We start from the raw sequence: 16,961 nt of genomic DNA, 5'->3' as shown, positions 1-16,961 counted from the left end.
GACCCTCGCATCCCAAGCCCGCCACCCTAACCATTAAGCAAACACCAGGCATACCAGAGGATTGGGGAGTAGCAAATGTAACACCATTATTTAAGAAAGAATGCAGAGAAGAATTGGGGAAATGTAGACCTGTTAGTTTGACTTCAGTTGTGAGGAAGGTGTTGGAGACATTCATTAGAGACCAGATGAGCAACCATTTCAGCAAATACAGACTTAATTGTAGGTAGTCAGCATGGGTCTTGTCTAACACATTTTTTAGAGTTCTATGAAGCAGTTTCTGATGGAGTGGTTGAGGGAATGGCAGTGGACATGGTATATCTAGACTTTAAGAAGGCATTTGATAAGGTACCACATCGGAGGTTGTTAGCCAAAGTGAGGGCTTGTGGAGTGGCTGGTCAGGAAGCTAATTGGATTGCAAACTGGCTTAGTGGTCAGAAGCAAAGAGTGGCTGTGAGTGGGAGGATGTCTTGCTTGGAGGATGTAAGTAGCGGGGTACCTCAAGGATCAGTACTCGGACCATTACTCTTCATTATTTACATCAACGATTTGGATAGTGGGGTGAAGAGTAAGCTTTCCAAATTTTCAGATGACAAAGCTTGGAGGTAAGGTGGATAGTGGATGGGGTGGTGATCAGATTCAGGAAAGTATTGATACTTGCATAGATTGGGCAAAAGATTGGCAGATGGAATTTAACCTGAACAGGTGAAAGGTGTTGGGGATGGGAAAGAACAATGAAAATAGAGATTACAGAATGTAAGGGGTAATTTTGGAGCGTGTCACACTGGAGAAGGATCTGGGGGTGGTAATAGATACAGGAGGTAAGCAGGCAGCACAGTGCCAGGCAGCTATAGGTAAAGCAAATAGGGTTTTGAGGTGGTGTTCGGAGGGAATCAATTACAAATCGAAAGAGGTGGTGTTAACATTGTACAGGAATTTAGTGAGGGCCACATCCAGAATATTGTGTGCAGTTTTGGTCACCACAACTTAGGAAGAACATAGCTGCTACAGAGAGGGTTCAGCACAGGGCTACAAGATTGATTCCGGGCCTAGCTAGACTCAGCTGCGAGGGGTGGCTGAAGGAGACAGGGCTTTATACACTAGAAAGAAGGCCGTTATGAGGAGATATGATTGAGATGTTTAATAAAATGAAAGGTCGAGATAAAATAAGTGTAGAAGAATTATTCAACAGAGTTGACAGTGATAGGACCAGGGGCCATAGCCTGAAAGTAAAGAAGAGGAGAGTTGAGACAGAAGTAAAGGCGCTGTCACACCTTGACGATTTAGCCAGCAATGGCAACGTATAAAAATGTATGTAAAACGTTGGCGTATGCTGAAATTTTGATGTTTTTTAAAAGTTTTGGTTGTATTCATAACGTGTTGGTCGTATGCATAACATATTAGTAACGGGCACAGAACGTTTCGTTGTCTTAAAGATAACTTATACCAACGAATGCTTAGCCTGTTGTCAGCGTTCACAACCTATGCCCAACGATAGTTTAACTTGGGCAAAGCGCGCTGCACGAATCGCCAACGAACTCGTGGCGTAGCCTGTTAAAAACCTGCCGCACACCGATTTAAATCATAACCGCCTGAAAATTGAAAGTGTCAACCACACAGTCACACCTTGACGATTTAGCTAGCGTATGCCGACCTATGAAAAATGTGTCTAAAACGCTGGCACACGTCGAATACGGTATGGGTAAATTGTGTATACATTAAGAGCACGCTGAAAAACGATGAAGTACGCCGTCATATTTCGTGGTACGTCTAGTACGTCGTGAAATTTCAAGCATGCTGAAAATTTTACGACGTGCTAGCCATATGGCTCACACGTTCTGCTACGCTGAGAATAAGTTGTAGGCACGTTACGCGATCGTTGACACACGTCGACACAAGTTCCTTGTAAGTTACTCATAAGTCGAAACACGTCGAGGTAATGTTTAGCATACCCGGAACTTATTTTTTCCATCAAGGCAGATTTTCTTTTTTTCTCCTTGGCTCCGTGAAGGCACGTGACGAAATATCTGAAGTTGTTGTTGTTGTTGTTATCTTGCCAAAACGAAGTTTTTGCAAGATATGTTAGTCAGCTTGTATGTTTTTATTTTTTATTTTTTTATTTTATTTTTGCTTGTCTGTAATCACGTATAAAAAATTCTGCAGAGCACAGTTATCATTGGAAATGTTTGTAACTTCGCATATCAGAGGCCTATAAAGGTCCCTTTCAATGCACAAAATTTTGAAGGTCAAGGTCACTTTGTCGCAAATCAGGGGAATCGACGAAACCCTTATTTTTTGAGTAATTTTGATTGGATCGTCTTCAAACTTCATGAGAATATAGTTCATGGTCTGGCGCTCAGCCGATTAATTTTTGGTGGCGATTGGCCTTGACCTTCATATGTTTTTTTATTTTTTATTTTTTTGGTCTGTAATCACGTATAAATCACTCTGCAGAGCACAGTTATCATTGGAAATTTTTGTAACTTCGCATATCAGAGGCCTATAGAGGTCCCTTTCAGCGCATAAAATTTTGAAGGTCAAAGGTGAAGGTCACTTTGTCGCAAATCAGGGGAGTCGATGAAACCCTTATTTTTTGAGTAATTTTGATCGGATCGTCTTCAAACTTCATGAGAATATAGTTCATGGTCTGGCGCTCAGCCGATTAATTTTTGGTGGCGATTAGCCTTGACCTTCATATGTTTTTTTTTTATTTTTTATTTTTTTGGTCTGTAATCACGTATAATCACTCTGCAGAGCACAGTTATCATTGGAAATTTTTGTAACTTCGCATATCAGAGGCCTATAGAGGTCCCTTTCAGCGCATAAAAATTTGAAGGTGAAGGTCACTTTGTCGCAAATCAGGGGAGTCGACGAAACCCTTATTTTTTGAGTACTTTTGATCGGATCGTCTTCAAACTTCATGGGAATATAGTTCCTGGTCTGGTGCTCAGTTGATTAATTTTTGGTGGCGATTGGCCTTGACCTTCATGGTTAGCGCCTCAGGTCAAACATATTTGACCCCAAGGTCAAATTTTCAAGTTTTAGGAACCATATCGTGTAGTACCTCAAATTGAACACCTCGATGAGTGCTTTCTAGATATGTCAAGCTTGAGACATTATGACGTCATTTGGTGACATTATGAGGCAAAAGCATATTTTTCATGGTTACTCTGTAGAACGATTCTCATCGGAATCTCTCGTAGGCAGATATTCCTCAAGGAGTCGCTCCTGGTGGATAGCAGCTCTGTTCACCTCAGTGTGACCTTAAAGAAGTCACACGTGGTCACCTTTTGGCAAGATACGGGTCACCCTGCGGGGGATATTGTTTTTTTTATTATTATTATTATTATTATTTTTAGTCTATCACAAATTTTAAAATATATTCAGACCTTTGCTTTGAAGTTTCGACGTGACAATATCCTCAAACAGAAAATATTCACAGAGGAGGAACTAAGAATAAGACATGAGCAAACTGAAGAGGCAATCCGACGTGACGTAACGGCACGTGACGAAATATCGGAAGTTATTGTTGTTGTTTTTCTTTGTTGTTTTTTTTACACTGCAAATACGCCATTATACGGTAGCTGTAAATTAGAAACACGTTCTGTGGTCGTCCGGAAGACGTCAATCAAATACGTCTGATGACAATCATCAATATGCGTTGGAGGTACGTTACACATAGGTTCAAAGCACGTTACTCATAGGTTAGAAATAAGTTTTGGGTACGCTAAGCATTACCTCGACGTGTTTTGACTTATGAGTAACTTACAAGTAACGTGCCTCGACGTGTGTCAACGATCGTGTAACATGCCTACAACATGTTACTCGTAGGTTATAAATAAGTTTCAGGTATGCTAATCATTACCTCGACGTGTTTTGACTTATGAGTAACTTACAAGTAACGTGTTTCGACGTGTGTCAACTATCGCATAACGTGCCTACAACTTATCGCCAGCATAGCGGAACGTGTGCGTCATACGCTGGCATACGTCGTAAAATTTCAAGCATGCTAAAATTTGAGAACAACTGCAAAGTACAACGATGAAAGCCAGCGTACTACGACGTATGGCAGTGTTTTTCAGCGTGCTCTCAATGTTATCAATACTTACCCATAACGTATTCGACGTGTGCCAGCATTTTAGACAAATTTTTCCCAAGTCGGCATACGCTGGCTAAATCGTCAAGGTGTGACAGCGCCTTAAGGTTGGGGTCTTTTACTCAGAGTAGTTAATGCATGCAATGGTCTTCCTGGAAAGGTAGTGACAGTAGATAAGTTTTTAAATTGGAATTAGGTAGGTTCCTGGAAGTTGTGGAGATAGAAGGGTATAGGGATGTTGACAGGACTTTTAGGTAGCTTGAGCATTGATGGGTGATTGTGTGCATGTGTACAGAGTGTTGTTGGTGGGGGTCTTGTCAAGGCTTGTTGTGGTTGATGTTTTTTTTGTTTGTTTTTTGTTACTCAAGACTATCTTACACCCTTGCCCCCTTCTTATAAAGAAAACAAAAACTACAAAATAAAAATAACCCTACAAAAAACACTATAATTAAAAGAAAAACATTTTGCATTTTTCTTATTTTGATTGAGTGTTGATAAATTGATGCGGTGTTGAAGTGGTGCAGGCATGATGGACTGAGTGTGGCCTCAACTGGATCTAATTTCCTTGTGTAACCAATTCAATTGACAACACTGCAAATTGTGTGGAAAAATATGTTTGGTGGGGGGGGGGGGGGGTTGGGGACAGTATACAAATTAATTTTTTTATATTGCAAAAAGTTTTATTTATTGAAAGTCTAATTTTTACTCATTTTGTAACTGCATTCAAAGAATGTGGCCAGCCAGCTCAGTCAAATGTCACTGTTCAATTGGTGAGCTGGCTACTTCAGAACCTGCCAACTTGCTACTGTGATTAAACACTATATGCTTAGGTTGTGTGTACTTATATTTGATCACTATATGCTTAGGTTGTGTCTACTTATATTTGATTAAAATTCAAAATAATCAAACATTTGTATTACCAAAAAAATTGCAGTTTTGTATTACATGTCACATCACCCTTTTAATGTTGCATTCTGTCCTTTCTCAGCCATGTCTTGATCTGTTCTTGAATACTTTTTTGGAAATTATGTGAATAGGACGTTTTGATTTTTAGGTTGCATTTTCACATTTTCTTTTCCTGGGACATCACCATCACTTCTTGATGTGGTTGGTTGTTTTGGTGCAGGTAAAGTCGGAGCCTCTTCCTGGTGAACTCACAAAGGATTACTTTCAAACAACAGTCAAAATGAGCTCCTACTTGCTGGCTTTTGCAATTGGAGAGTTTGAGTCCATCTCCAAGGAGACACAAAGTGGTGTCAATGTATGCGCACTCATCTTCGATCTTCACATATATTCTCTAGATTTTCTCGAGCCTTTTGTATCTCTTGCAGGGCTCAATATTAATTGTTTATTCAGCCTGTCCGTGGGACAGGTAGATATATATATATATATATATATATATATATATATATATATATATATATATATATATATATATATATATATATATATATATATATATATATATATATATATATATATATATATATATATATATATATATATATATATATATATATATATATATATACCTGTCTCTTCAGCCATTGGACCAGTGCAACTATTCGTACTGCGAGCATGTGGGGTGATACCATGATGTTTCTTTGAATTTTTTGCTGGCACATGGTGGGTGGTCGGGTCTAAAAAGATACCTTTAATTGCTGCTAATCACCATATCTTGACATGAAAAAGAACGATGTTTCAGGTTACAATATGTCGACTTTATTGAACTAAGGGGTTCTAAAATTGACCTGTCCTTCAGATAGGTTTATATAGGTTTTCACTTGGCTGACATACAAAATTGCCTGTTCCAGACAGTTGGACAACTGTTAATGTTGAGCCCTGTCTGATACTGTTTTGCATTCTAAAATGCTGTCTCTCTTCATGGTGACAGGTGAGTATATTCGCTGTACCAGGAAAGGCACAGCATGGAAAATTTGCCCTGGATGACGCTGTGAGAGTATTAGAGTACTATGAACTTGGATTTGCAATTCCCTATCCACTACAAAAGCTTGGTGAGTAACTTGCTTTTGAACAGAACATTTGCCATTTTACATAACATTACATTTACCTTGCCTTGGGGACTTACTTTTTAAACAAGCCTCTTGAGGATGTCCAGTCACTCAAACTCCTGGGTCTCACCATCAGCCATTATTTTTCTTGGGCAAACCACATTTCAAAGTTGGCCTCCAAAGCCAGTTGCCAAGGGGTATCCTCTGTCGTACAGAGTCCTTCCTTGGCACATCTGAACTCCAATCCTTATCCAAGGTCTTCATCCGCAACTTGATGGAGTATTATGCTTCCACCTGGGCTGCCTTACCTGTCTCACACTTTGCTTGGCTTAATGCCATGGAAATCGAGGTTTTCAAGATTATTGGAATCCCCCATGCTGAGGGTGAGTCCATGGGCCTATCACTTATCACAGACAGGTCGGTGGTTTTTCTGTCTTCTACCGCCTCCTTTCTGGTCTTGCGCCCTCTGCACTTTCTGTGCTGTGTCCTCAGGTTTCTGCTGGGCACCACGGTCCACCATCAACCTACTTCTGGTGAAACTACCTAAATCTTGGATCACAGTTCACCTCCACTCATTCGTTCCTGTTTTTTTCCCCACCTGTGGAACAAACTTCCATATTCTCTTCAATCCTGTTCTTCCCTCCAAGCCTTTAAGGCAGATGTTCACCACCATCTCAGATCATCCCCAATCCCAAACCATGATGTTTTCTATCATTGTTAACCCCCACACCTCACCCCAATACATTCTCCTTTCAAACTTTCAGTTTTTCCCTCCTGTGAGTTTCCTTCTGTGTCCATCTTGTCCATTCCTGCCCCCAATTTCTCCCCACACACATTGTTTTTCCAAGTCTCCCTCCATCTTGGCCTTCAACTCTGCTGTTGGTTCCCCCCCCTCTCTCTCTACTCTACTCTACCTTTTGTGCTGATCCTTTTTGTGTACTTGCTCTTCCACAAACCTCGACTATGTTTATTTAAATTAAAAAAAAAGGTTGGTTTCCATGACTTGGTAATGGTGCACAGCATCGTCTTTCCAATTGCAGACATCCATTAAATATATTGGCAACCTGCCAAGTTCACAGGAGGCAAGGTTCAAAGTCCACTCACTGGTAGCAATCAGTCGGAGGTTTGGATAGTACACACCCATCCTATCGGACCTTGCATCGGCCCACATCCCTTTCATTGAGCTGAGAAAGTTTTCCAACTCTTTCTTTGTGCAGGAGTACAACCCTTTCTTTCAGGTACTTTTCCAAGTATTTTCAGCTTCTTTTAGAAGCTTTGTGAGCCAGTTTAGGGAACAATCCTTGTCTTGCACACGTAATATACTTTCGGATGCCCCGAACACCTCTGTGTTTAGTAGTTTCTTCTGCACGTGTGCCGAATATTCTGTGGTGGATTATGTCATTTTGAAAGTCCCATATTGGAGGAAGAAGGTCTCAGATACTGCATTGACACATGATGACTCAAAATCTTTACATTATATACAAGGCAATAGGTTTTGTGGACGATATACATTAATCATGGACAATCAACAGCATTCTAAATTAATGAAGTCATTGTGCATTCATTTCACTGTTATAAAGAGTTAAATGATGAAATACCATGCCTTCTAATTTTTTTTTTTTTTTTTTTGAGAGAACTGTCTGTGTCTTTCTTGTTTTCTTGACCCCCAATCCCAAGAACCTTTTTATATTTGCTTTTTTTGGGTTAGATTTGCTGGCTGTACCCGACTTTGAAGCTGGTGCTATGGAAAACTGGGGTCTTGTCATCTTCAAAGAGAGAAACCTCCTGCTTTCTCCAGGCAACACAAATGCATTCTCCATCGTATCCGTTTCGAGAACAGTAACCCATGAGCTTGCCCATCAGGTGTGGCACCTCTGATCCATGTTGTTATAGACTATAAGCATTTAAAAAAAATGTTACATCATTAGGAATTTCTTAGTACATGCTGTCAACAAGCCTGTCTCGGGTGAATTTGATATTCTGAACTCTAATCTGCTTGTGGCCAAGCTCGATTTTGCATCATAAGTGCACAAAATGGCAAATCCAATATGGCCACTGAAAAGGCATTATTTTGGCGTTTATTCAATCCTGGCATTGTGGACACAAGGTATAACAAATGTATATTTGTTATTGTTAAATAAACGTATTGTGTCATTGGAAAACACTGATTTTCAATGCAACACATTATACTAAAGTGAACAGCAGGGGCCAAATATCATGGAATATGCCAATCGGTAGACTGCCAGTAACATTTTTAATTTGTTTATTTTGTAATATTTATATGACATAACAATATTCCTATGTTTGAACCAAATATAATAGCATATCAACTAAATTTATCCAAATTCAAAGAGTGCGTTCAGCCAGTCAAGTGTCGATTTGTAAAATCTGCTCCTAACTTACATGACCTGCTTTATGAAACAACTTGACAAGATCCTTCGATCGTGTCGCTTGATGCAGAGTGCATCCGAGGCCTGTGTGTTTGGGTGTTCTCTTCCCTCCACTAACACCATCGACTATGTCCTGGGTGGTGCTCAACACTTCGTCTTGCTACAACCTCCTAATCTCTTGCTTCTTCCACTTCTAAGACTTTCTGCCCTCCATATATGATTTGCAACAACATGTACAAATTATCAGGAACACAAGCTAAAGCAGCTTTTTCACTGACAGTAAGACCAGAGTGACCTGGATGAGCACGGAGGTCACCACGGATTTTCAAGCCAACGTGAATCGGTGAAAGAAAAATGTCATCTTCAGGCTTGTATGTCAGAATTGTGAGAATGTCATCCTCAAAGGCATCTTTGTCTCGATGGAGATGAGTTCGAGCACAATTCACAAATTTACATAGCACCAGTAATATTTGTCTCATGCAAACTCGTCTCCGATGGCCTGATAAATGGAACCACACCCTCTAACTTTGACTGAAGTTGCTCTTTGAAAGATGCACGGCGACTCATGATCTAGGTATTTCATTACCAGAGTCAATGCACAGTCACATTTCTCTCCCACACATCATTCAATTGAATTACATGGCTTTTCTCTACAGCATATACAAGTTCGTTGCATAGCCAATCCATTATCTTCACTGGCATCTTTGGCTGTTCCTGTTGATCACTCGAATGCTGTGAAACACGGGAGGTGATACCTCGCTTCAGCGGTTATGAGATCAGACACAGCCAAGCGCAAAGCAATTGTGTGGTCATAATTTGATGAATTCCAGAATTTGATGGCTTGTTGAAAATGTCATAACATGATGGACATCATCCTTGAGTTTGACCAGTTGGCAAAAAATGCAAGAACTCCAGTCCATGGGCTTAACGCAAATTATTCGTGTGCAACGACATGCTGCAGCTGAATCTGGTGTGGATGCACAGGATGCTGCTGTGTTTTCTCGATGAGACTGTGACGCTTCTGAATGATCAATTTTGTTTTTGTTTGTGAACTCGCTATAACAACTTCTATGCCAGTACAGGTTCAGTTCATTACTTTGGCTTAATATATCAGCTGGTCACTCCATTACCTCTCGTTTTTTACTCTTTTAGTTGTTTCCTCCTCTGTGTAGCATTTTTAATTGAAATTAAACCAATTTCACCCCCCCCCCATCTCAAAGGCTGTCGTTTTGTTTGTCTAAATCTACCTCGCGTGGCCTTTTCAACGTCATCAGCTGCTCCATCGTTACTGATTCTAAAAAACAAATAAAACATCAATTTATTTAAAATCTCTTTATTTGCATGCAGCAACAACTTGATACAATTGGGCTTGATACAACATTATATAGAGGGAAATGTAGCTTCAATCGATGATTTTCTGATCTGACATTCAATGCCACATGCATGGCCACATGCACAGACCACAGAGCCATCTAGTGGCCAAGAGATGTACCTCAGCACAATGTTTGTTATGTCGGTGAGGGTTATTAGAATGACCAGCACAACTTCCAAAAGTCATATTCATCCCATCGCAATCATGAAAATATCAAGTTTGTCAAAATATTGCCTTCTTGGCAGCCATATTTGATTTTCTCTTTTGTGTGCTTATGATGAAAAATCGAGCTTGACAACAAGCGGATTAAAATTCAGCATATCAAATTATTACATTCTGAATTATTGTCCCTTGTAAATATTTGTCTATTTTCATTAAATACACGTTTCTTTTAAGTTGCTGTGTCAGTGTATTTGACATGGGGTTCGAGTGTAAACCCCCTTGTGCTATCCATCTGTTCCTCCGTCGCTCCGCCAGTGCCACACCCTACCCCTCCCGCACGCGTTACAATTTCTGAGGATCAACGTGTCCACCTCTTAAGGAAAACTGCTCGGCTCTCCGGACTGGCTGGTATTAACCGCCCTCCGCCGCAATTTGGGTCGGGAGATTAACCTCAACCGTCAGACCCGCAACTGTATGTCAGTCACCTACAGATCACAATTCCACACTGATCTTCATGAAACTCAACTATCTGGTGGAGCTCATGAAATGATGGAAGCCTTTAATTGTTTTTGAGGGCAAAAGGTCAGGTCAAAATATTAATTTTCATCCGATTGACCCACTATGCAAACCTGTTCATATTTCAAGTCACTGAATTGGTTCACAAAAAATCAGAATGATCGATTTAGCCATTTTGACATGTCAACACTTTCCATGAGAATTTCACCCCATGATAATCAAATGGGACTTTTTGTGATTTTATTATTGTCATATCTCAAAACGTTTTCAACATGTCAAAGTGAAATTTACACAGCTTATTTGTACCTACGTGTTTGTGTGTGTAAAATTTTGTCAAAATTAGTGAAAGGTCAAGGCCATCCAAAACATATAAAACGCATATTATTAGGCCACGGTTAGAAAGAAAATCTCCCATACTGGCCAAATTTGCTATGTTATAGCAATCAATCATGCAAAACACGTGATCGGTCAAATTTTCGAAATTGCCAAATTGCTGTTTCCATGGCAACTAATTTTTATTTATTTATTTGGGTTTGGCAAATATCGTGCTATGCACGACATCTTTCTTGTTTTTTTTTTTTTTTTCTTTGCTCAGACAAAGCCAAGTGGCACAGAATGCTCCATATCTCTATGACCATGAATTTTCTTTTACAAGGGAGACGCCATTATGCTGTCCAAATTTGTGGTCTTTCTGTATAGGCCCAAGTGTGGCACACGTTCCTTGATGTGACCACCTCAAAGACTTTATTTAATTTGGGCATGCTTTAAAAGCATGTTGTATTTCTCACTGTTGTGCTGATGTATCGCTTTCCAGCTTCAGTCCTGGTCACAGTAGCAAGTGGAGCATTTATCAGCCCGATGTTAATGTGGTCATCAGAGCAAAGCTAAATATTTTTTATTGAGTGTATAATGGTTTGATAATTCCAGGATTTTCTCTTCGAGCCAAGAGGCTGCTTTCTGGAAAGTTTTTTTTTTTTCGTTCATTAATTTTTTTAATTGGTGATATTGCTCATTATCATGCCGTTTTCATTTATCTGCATAGTGGTTTGGCAACTTGGTGACCATGGGGTGGTGGAACGACTTGTGGCTCAATGAAGGCTTTGCAACGTTGATGGAAGTCATTGCAACAGATTTTCTTCACAGTAATTGGGACCTGGTATGCATACTTGATTCGATTTCTATATTGGTTTGAGGAACATCTTGTATATATTTATGATAGTGGTAGTTATCTGAAAATGTATTTTTCGGTGGGTTTCTAAATGATCGAAACCTGTTGCAATGAAAACGTTTTTATATTTTGGATATGAAAATCTAGACTGATGGCAGAGGGCAGAACGCTCAAAGACTGATGTAGAATGGAACAAAGATAGCACATGAATGGAAGAAGGGGGGTTGATAGCAGGAGGTGGCATGGGGTACATCAGCAAAAGTCGAGATTAGCGTTGGGTGCAGGATAGGGTGGTCCAAAAAAATGAAATTCAAAAATATCATCGTGGTACCCTCCAATGGTTTTCATTTTACCATGAATATCATTATTTTAAAATATCTTTGGAATCAAACAATATTAAAAGGTGGCTCAATGCATTTGAAAAGTTTAAATTTAATGCCTAAAACCATGAAAATAGTACAATGGTGTCAAGTACAAATATCATCATAGAATCATCAGTACATTATCGGCTTGTCATGAAACTGTAACCATAAGGCGATTTTCATATGTTGTTGCCATCATTACAAATGTTAATGTTACAAAAGGTTGTACGGGTGCTACAAGGCAGTGATTGATGCTAATTCGACGAATACCTGTAATAGCTACTATGATATAATAAACAGAAATCTAACAATACAGTAAGAAGACTATTAAAATATAACTGGCCATTCTGGCAACCATAGCCTGGTGTTGGCTTAGTGGTTAGGGTGGCGGCTTGGGATCCCAGTGTCCTGAGTTCAAGCCCCGTTGGCTGCTGAATTAACACCAGGGGGTTGACTCAGCCTGTCATCCATCTGAGGTCGGCGAAGTGAGTACCAGTGTACTGGTCCCGGTGTATGCCCCGGTTAGAATAGGTATACCATATCCCTGTGTGTCGTAAGAGGCGACCAGGGTTGGCGTCAGGAAGGGCATCCGGCCATAAAACATTGCCTCAAGAAAAAGCCTAACCCCTGCACAGCAGGGAAAAATGGCTGTAAAAACGGTCATATATTCTGGCAACCATGCAAAATCTTAATTTGGTCACTGGTAATTAGCAAGATTACATCTTCTCTTCTTCTTCTTCTTTCGGCTGCTCCCGTTCGGGGTCGCCACAGCAGATCATCCATATGATCCGCATAGTGATTTGGCACATGTTTTACGCCGGATGCCCTTCCTGACGCAACCCTGGTCACCTCTTATGACACAGGGATATGGTACACCTATTTTAACCGGGGTATACACCGGCCCAGTGCACTGGTACTCATTTCGCCGACCTCGGAAGGATGACAGGCTGAGTCAACCCCCTGGTGTATTAATTCAGTGGCCCAACGGGGCTTGAACTCGGGACCTTTTGGATCCCAAGCCACTGCCCTAACCACTGCGCCAACACCAGGCAATTAGCAAGATTACATAATAGAACATATTCAGACAGTCTTAAGGACTGAATTATTTGGTATGGGAAACTGTGATCGATGCTGAGAGACCACCTGCAGCAAATACTGCTTCTGATCCTCATTCTTTGTGATGGTGTCATTGAAATCTTGTATGAGTTTCACACCCCTTTCTGCTACATCATTGACTACTCTCAAATTGTCAACACATTTTTTAGCAGCTTGATACTCTTCAGAGACCCCCCCCCCCTCCATTGTTCAGGATCATTTAATATTAGAAATTCATTCGACAGTTTCAGGATTTCAAAAAACCGCAGAGTTGAAGCACTAAAAAAGTCAGCAAGAGTGATGACAGATATATCACTGGATGGAATATCTACATGTTTTGGAGAAATTGCAGAACCTGGTTTCTCCAGAGCAATCACCATATTCCTCTAAGTTGAATAATTTGTGTTATCAAAAAATGAGAGTGCTACTAACTCTTCACTCAGGTACCATAGATGTCTCAAGAGAGCTTTCTTGGCAACCTCAGAAACAGAACCATTAACATTTTTGGAATTAGTTATATCTTTCAGTAAGTTTAGATCATTTGCTGGAGCAACGGAAGCGATTTGGCAAGTAGTCCATGCTTTTGTGTACAGAAGACAGATGAACATGCAAAGATCTCTCAATCCCTTCTCCTCTCTTGCTGTCAGTTTAAACTGTCCTTTGAACATCCATACTTTGATGGCATATAAGGCTTTTGCCATCCATCTGGCTCTGTGGACTGCCCCTGGTACCATAATATGTATACCTCGTGGTGGTATCCCACCCAGAAAAATAATTAGTCCAAGAGCATTAGGGTTTAACCTGGACATTTTTGGTAACAAGCTGATTTTTTTCAGGAAAGGTCCAGGAATGTGTGTGAAATAACATACTAAAAGTCCTCATGAATCCTCCTTGAGCGTTTTCCGCAATCCAAGATGGCGTCCAAAATGGCCACCATTTCCTGTTTTTCTCATAACTTTGCAAGTAGGTTTACCTATAACACATTTTAAATGTCTACACATATGTTTTGAAGTATAAGGAACTCAATACAATACATATCGGAAGATTTTGAAACACACAAAAACGAATAAAACCGCTTAAGCTCTTTCAGAAATCCAAAATGGCGTCTGAAATTGCTGCCGTTTCTGGTTTTACACCAAGGTACTTCAACACGCACTTTAAATGTCTTAATATATGTTTTGCGACTCAATGAAATGAATCATATACTTATTGGGAATTTTTCAAAAACACGCATTTACCAATAAAAACACTTGAGCTCATCCTGAAATTCAAAATGGCGCCAAAATGCCCCTTTCCCTGTTGTTGTTTTCTCATAACTCTGCAACTAAGTAACCCAATAAAGCACACTAAAATGTCTTTATATATGTTATGGGAGTCAAGGAATCTAGATAAATTCTTATTCGCAGATTTGAAACACGCATATCTATACCAATAAAACTACTTGAACTAGTCCCAAAATCCAAAATGGCGCCAAAGATGGTTGCAATTTCCTGTTTTTCTCATGACCCTGTGACTAAGTTACCTCAATATGCACTTTAAATCTCTAAATATATTATGTCTTGAGAAATAAGGAACTCATTCAGATACTTTGAAGTACAAAGGAAACAATAAAACCGCTGAAGTTCTTTCTGAAATTCAAATAGTGCTCAAAATGTCCACCACTTATCAACACACTGCTGTTTTAGCCTGTTTCAAGAGGCAAAGACATTCAAAACAAGATCATGCTAGAGATTCAAACCTCAAAAGTTTCACATGAATCTTTACCTTACGCATGCACACACCTAGTTGCATCAGTCATTGTCTTCATCGTCGGATGCTGTATCTTCAATGTTGATGTCCTCTGAAGTTGGGGTAGTATCATCGTCGGCATCTATAAGAGTTGGTGCTGTATTGTTGCAATTGAGACCACTGCATTTACTGCACATTGAGGTACAAAAGAGCCCAAGTTTCTTGCAGCTACATGTCATGCTTCTGCAACCATCTGGTTTACACCCACATGCCACCATGTTCAGCAAAGTGTCGGGTGCAACAGCAATGTCTGTTTCTACCGGGGTAAGAGTCGCGTCCTGAAATCGCCAGCCCCATTCTGTTGGAGATAAGGAGTTACCCATCCATTCCTGGACGGTAAGATAGGCGCGATATGAATGTTGCTTTGCTGCAGCACTAGTTGGAGGTAGACTTTCTAGCTGAAAGGATGAACTCAGGGAACTGCGACCGATTGCCCGTTTGTATGCGATGTGACGGTAGTCATCAAGAGATTCAAAACTGCTGGCTCCATAAAGCTTAAGAATGAAGCCTTCCCCAGCTTTTTCCACCTCGTCATGGGTGCTTCCACTGTTTGTGAAGGTATCCAGCAAGTCGTAGTCCCGCTTCTTGTGCACCATGTTGAAAGCTTTACGCTTGCCCTGACGATAGATCGCAGAGACCGTGTCACATCCCGTCACAGCATGAAGAAACATCAAGTGATTTCTTGTGTCCCCTATGGCATGCTGGATCTCATGAATGTTGAAGACCGTGACAGGATTACTGCGGCATAGCATGTACACATCTGTGGAAGAGGTTGCCCGAGCAACTAGCATTACCAGAAAGTCTGTGTCCGTACCAACGACAGCAACTGGCACATGTTCTGACTCTGCCAGTGCTAGTGCTGTGGAGACAATCAGGGTGTCGGCGTCTGCTTCTGCCTACTTGACACATACTCCAGCCATGAGCATTTTGTCACGTAGAGTTTGTATAAGTCTCGCCTTATTGTTGCCGTTGGCTAAGAAAGCTGCTTGGGTTGTGGTGGTTGGCATATCATCTTCAAATATGATGTCACTAGAGGTACCCTTCTGAGCTCTTCGTTTCTGCTCAGCTACCTTTGTCGAAGTTGCGCTTCCATATCCATCAAACACCACCGTTGATTGAGCTCCATAGTGTTTTAGGATGTACAGCTTGCGTGCTTCAGCATCTCTTAAGATGTATTCTAATGAGTTCCTCATACTTCAAAACATATATGTAGACATTTAAAGTGTGTTTTGGGGAAACCTGCTTGCAAAGTTATGAGAAAAACAGAAGAGGCGGCCATTTTGGACGCCATCTTGGATTGCGGAAAACGCTCAAGGAGGATTCATGAGGACTTTTAGTATGTTATTTCACACACATTCCTGGACCTATCCTGAAAAAATCAGCTTGTTACCAAAAATGTCCAGGTTAGGGCCTATTTTGACCTAATGCTCTTGGACTAAATAGTGAGCTCTAACAGTTCACGGTAATCGTCTCTAGGCTGTTTAGATGACTGTCGCACCCCTGTTGCAAACTGAATTATGTCATTCTTTAGGGATTCATGATCTTGTAGAATTTTAGAACATTGCTGGTCATGAGTGACGTGAAATGGTAAAGAAAAGCTCGCATAAATCAAAGATCTCCCTTCCTCTCTGTCTTCTCTTTTCCTGTTTGTTCATTCCCTTGCTTATTGTATCCAGAAGTTGCCCCACTGCCCTGCTGTTGGTTCACACCCTTCGTCATGTCATTCTTCTTTGAGCCTCAATGTTGTCGAGAAAAAAGACAAGACTTAGCAACCGTGATAGCTTTGCTTTGATTACTCTACGAATGTAATAAAATGCAACTTATTTTACTTTTCTTATTGTTCCCTTCCTGTGGTAGAGGTCCCAAAATGCTCTGAACAACATGCTCAGTGCAATGGAAAAAGATTCTTTGCAAAGCACACATCCCATCTCTGCCAATGTGCATAACATCAGCAAAGTGGAAGAAATGTTTGATTCATTGTCTTATCAAAAGGTAATGTTGGA

At 40.4% G+C, this 16,961-nt stretch overlaps 1 protein-coding gene across 3 annotated transcripts in view; it reads left to right on the top strand.

Annotated features, from left to right (window-relative positions):
* The window catches only part of LOC147029968 (endoplasmic reticulum aminopeptidase 1-like), a 93,225-nt gene that overhangs the window by 33,096 nt on the left and 43,168 nt on the right, over positions 1–16,961 (top strand). For all 3 annotated transcript variants that reach the window (XM_085873533.1, XM_085873532.1, XM_085873531.1), the window contains 5 exons: positions 5,220–5,354; positions 5,988–6,108; positions 7,814–7,968; positions 11,588–11,701; positions 16,816–16,950. In XM_085873533.1, coding sequence (XP_085729659.1) covers positions 5,220–5,354; positions 5,988–6,108; positions 7,814–7,968; positions 11,588–11,701; positions 16,816–16,950 — 660 coding nt within the window. The remainder of the gene's footprint in view (positions 1–5,219; positions 5,355–5,987; positions 6,109–7,813; positions 7,969–11,587; positions 11,702–16,815; positions 16,951–16,961) is intronic.

The sequence above is a fragment of the Eptatretus burgeri genome, chromosome 3, assembly GCF_056783735.1.
Source record: "Eptatretus burgeri isolate ZD-2024b chromosome 3, Ebu_testis_v1, whole genome shotgun sequence".
NCBI lineage: Eukaryota > Metazoa > Chordata > Myxini > Myxiniformes > Myxinidae > Eptatretus > Eptatretus burgeri.
The sequence above is the reverse complement of the archived record's forward strand: the minus strand, read 5'-3'. Positions and strand labels throughout refer to the sequence as shown.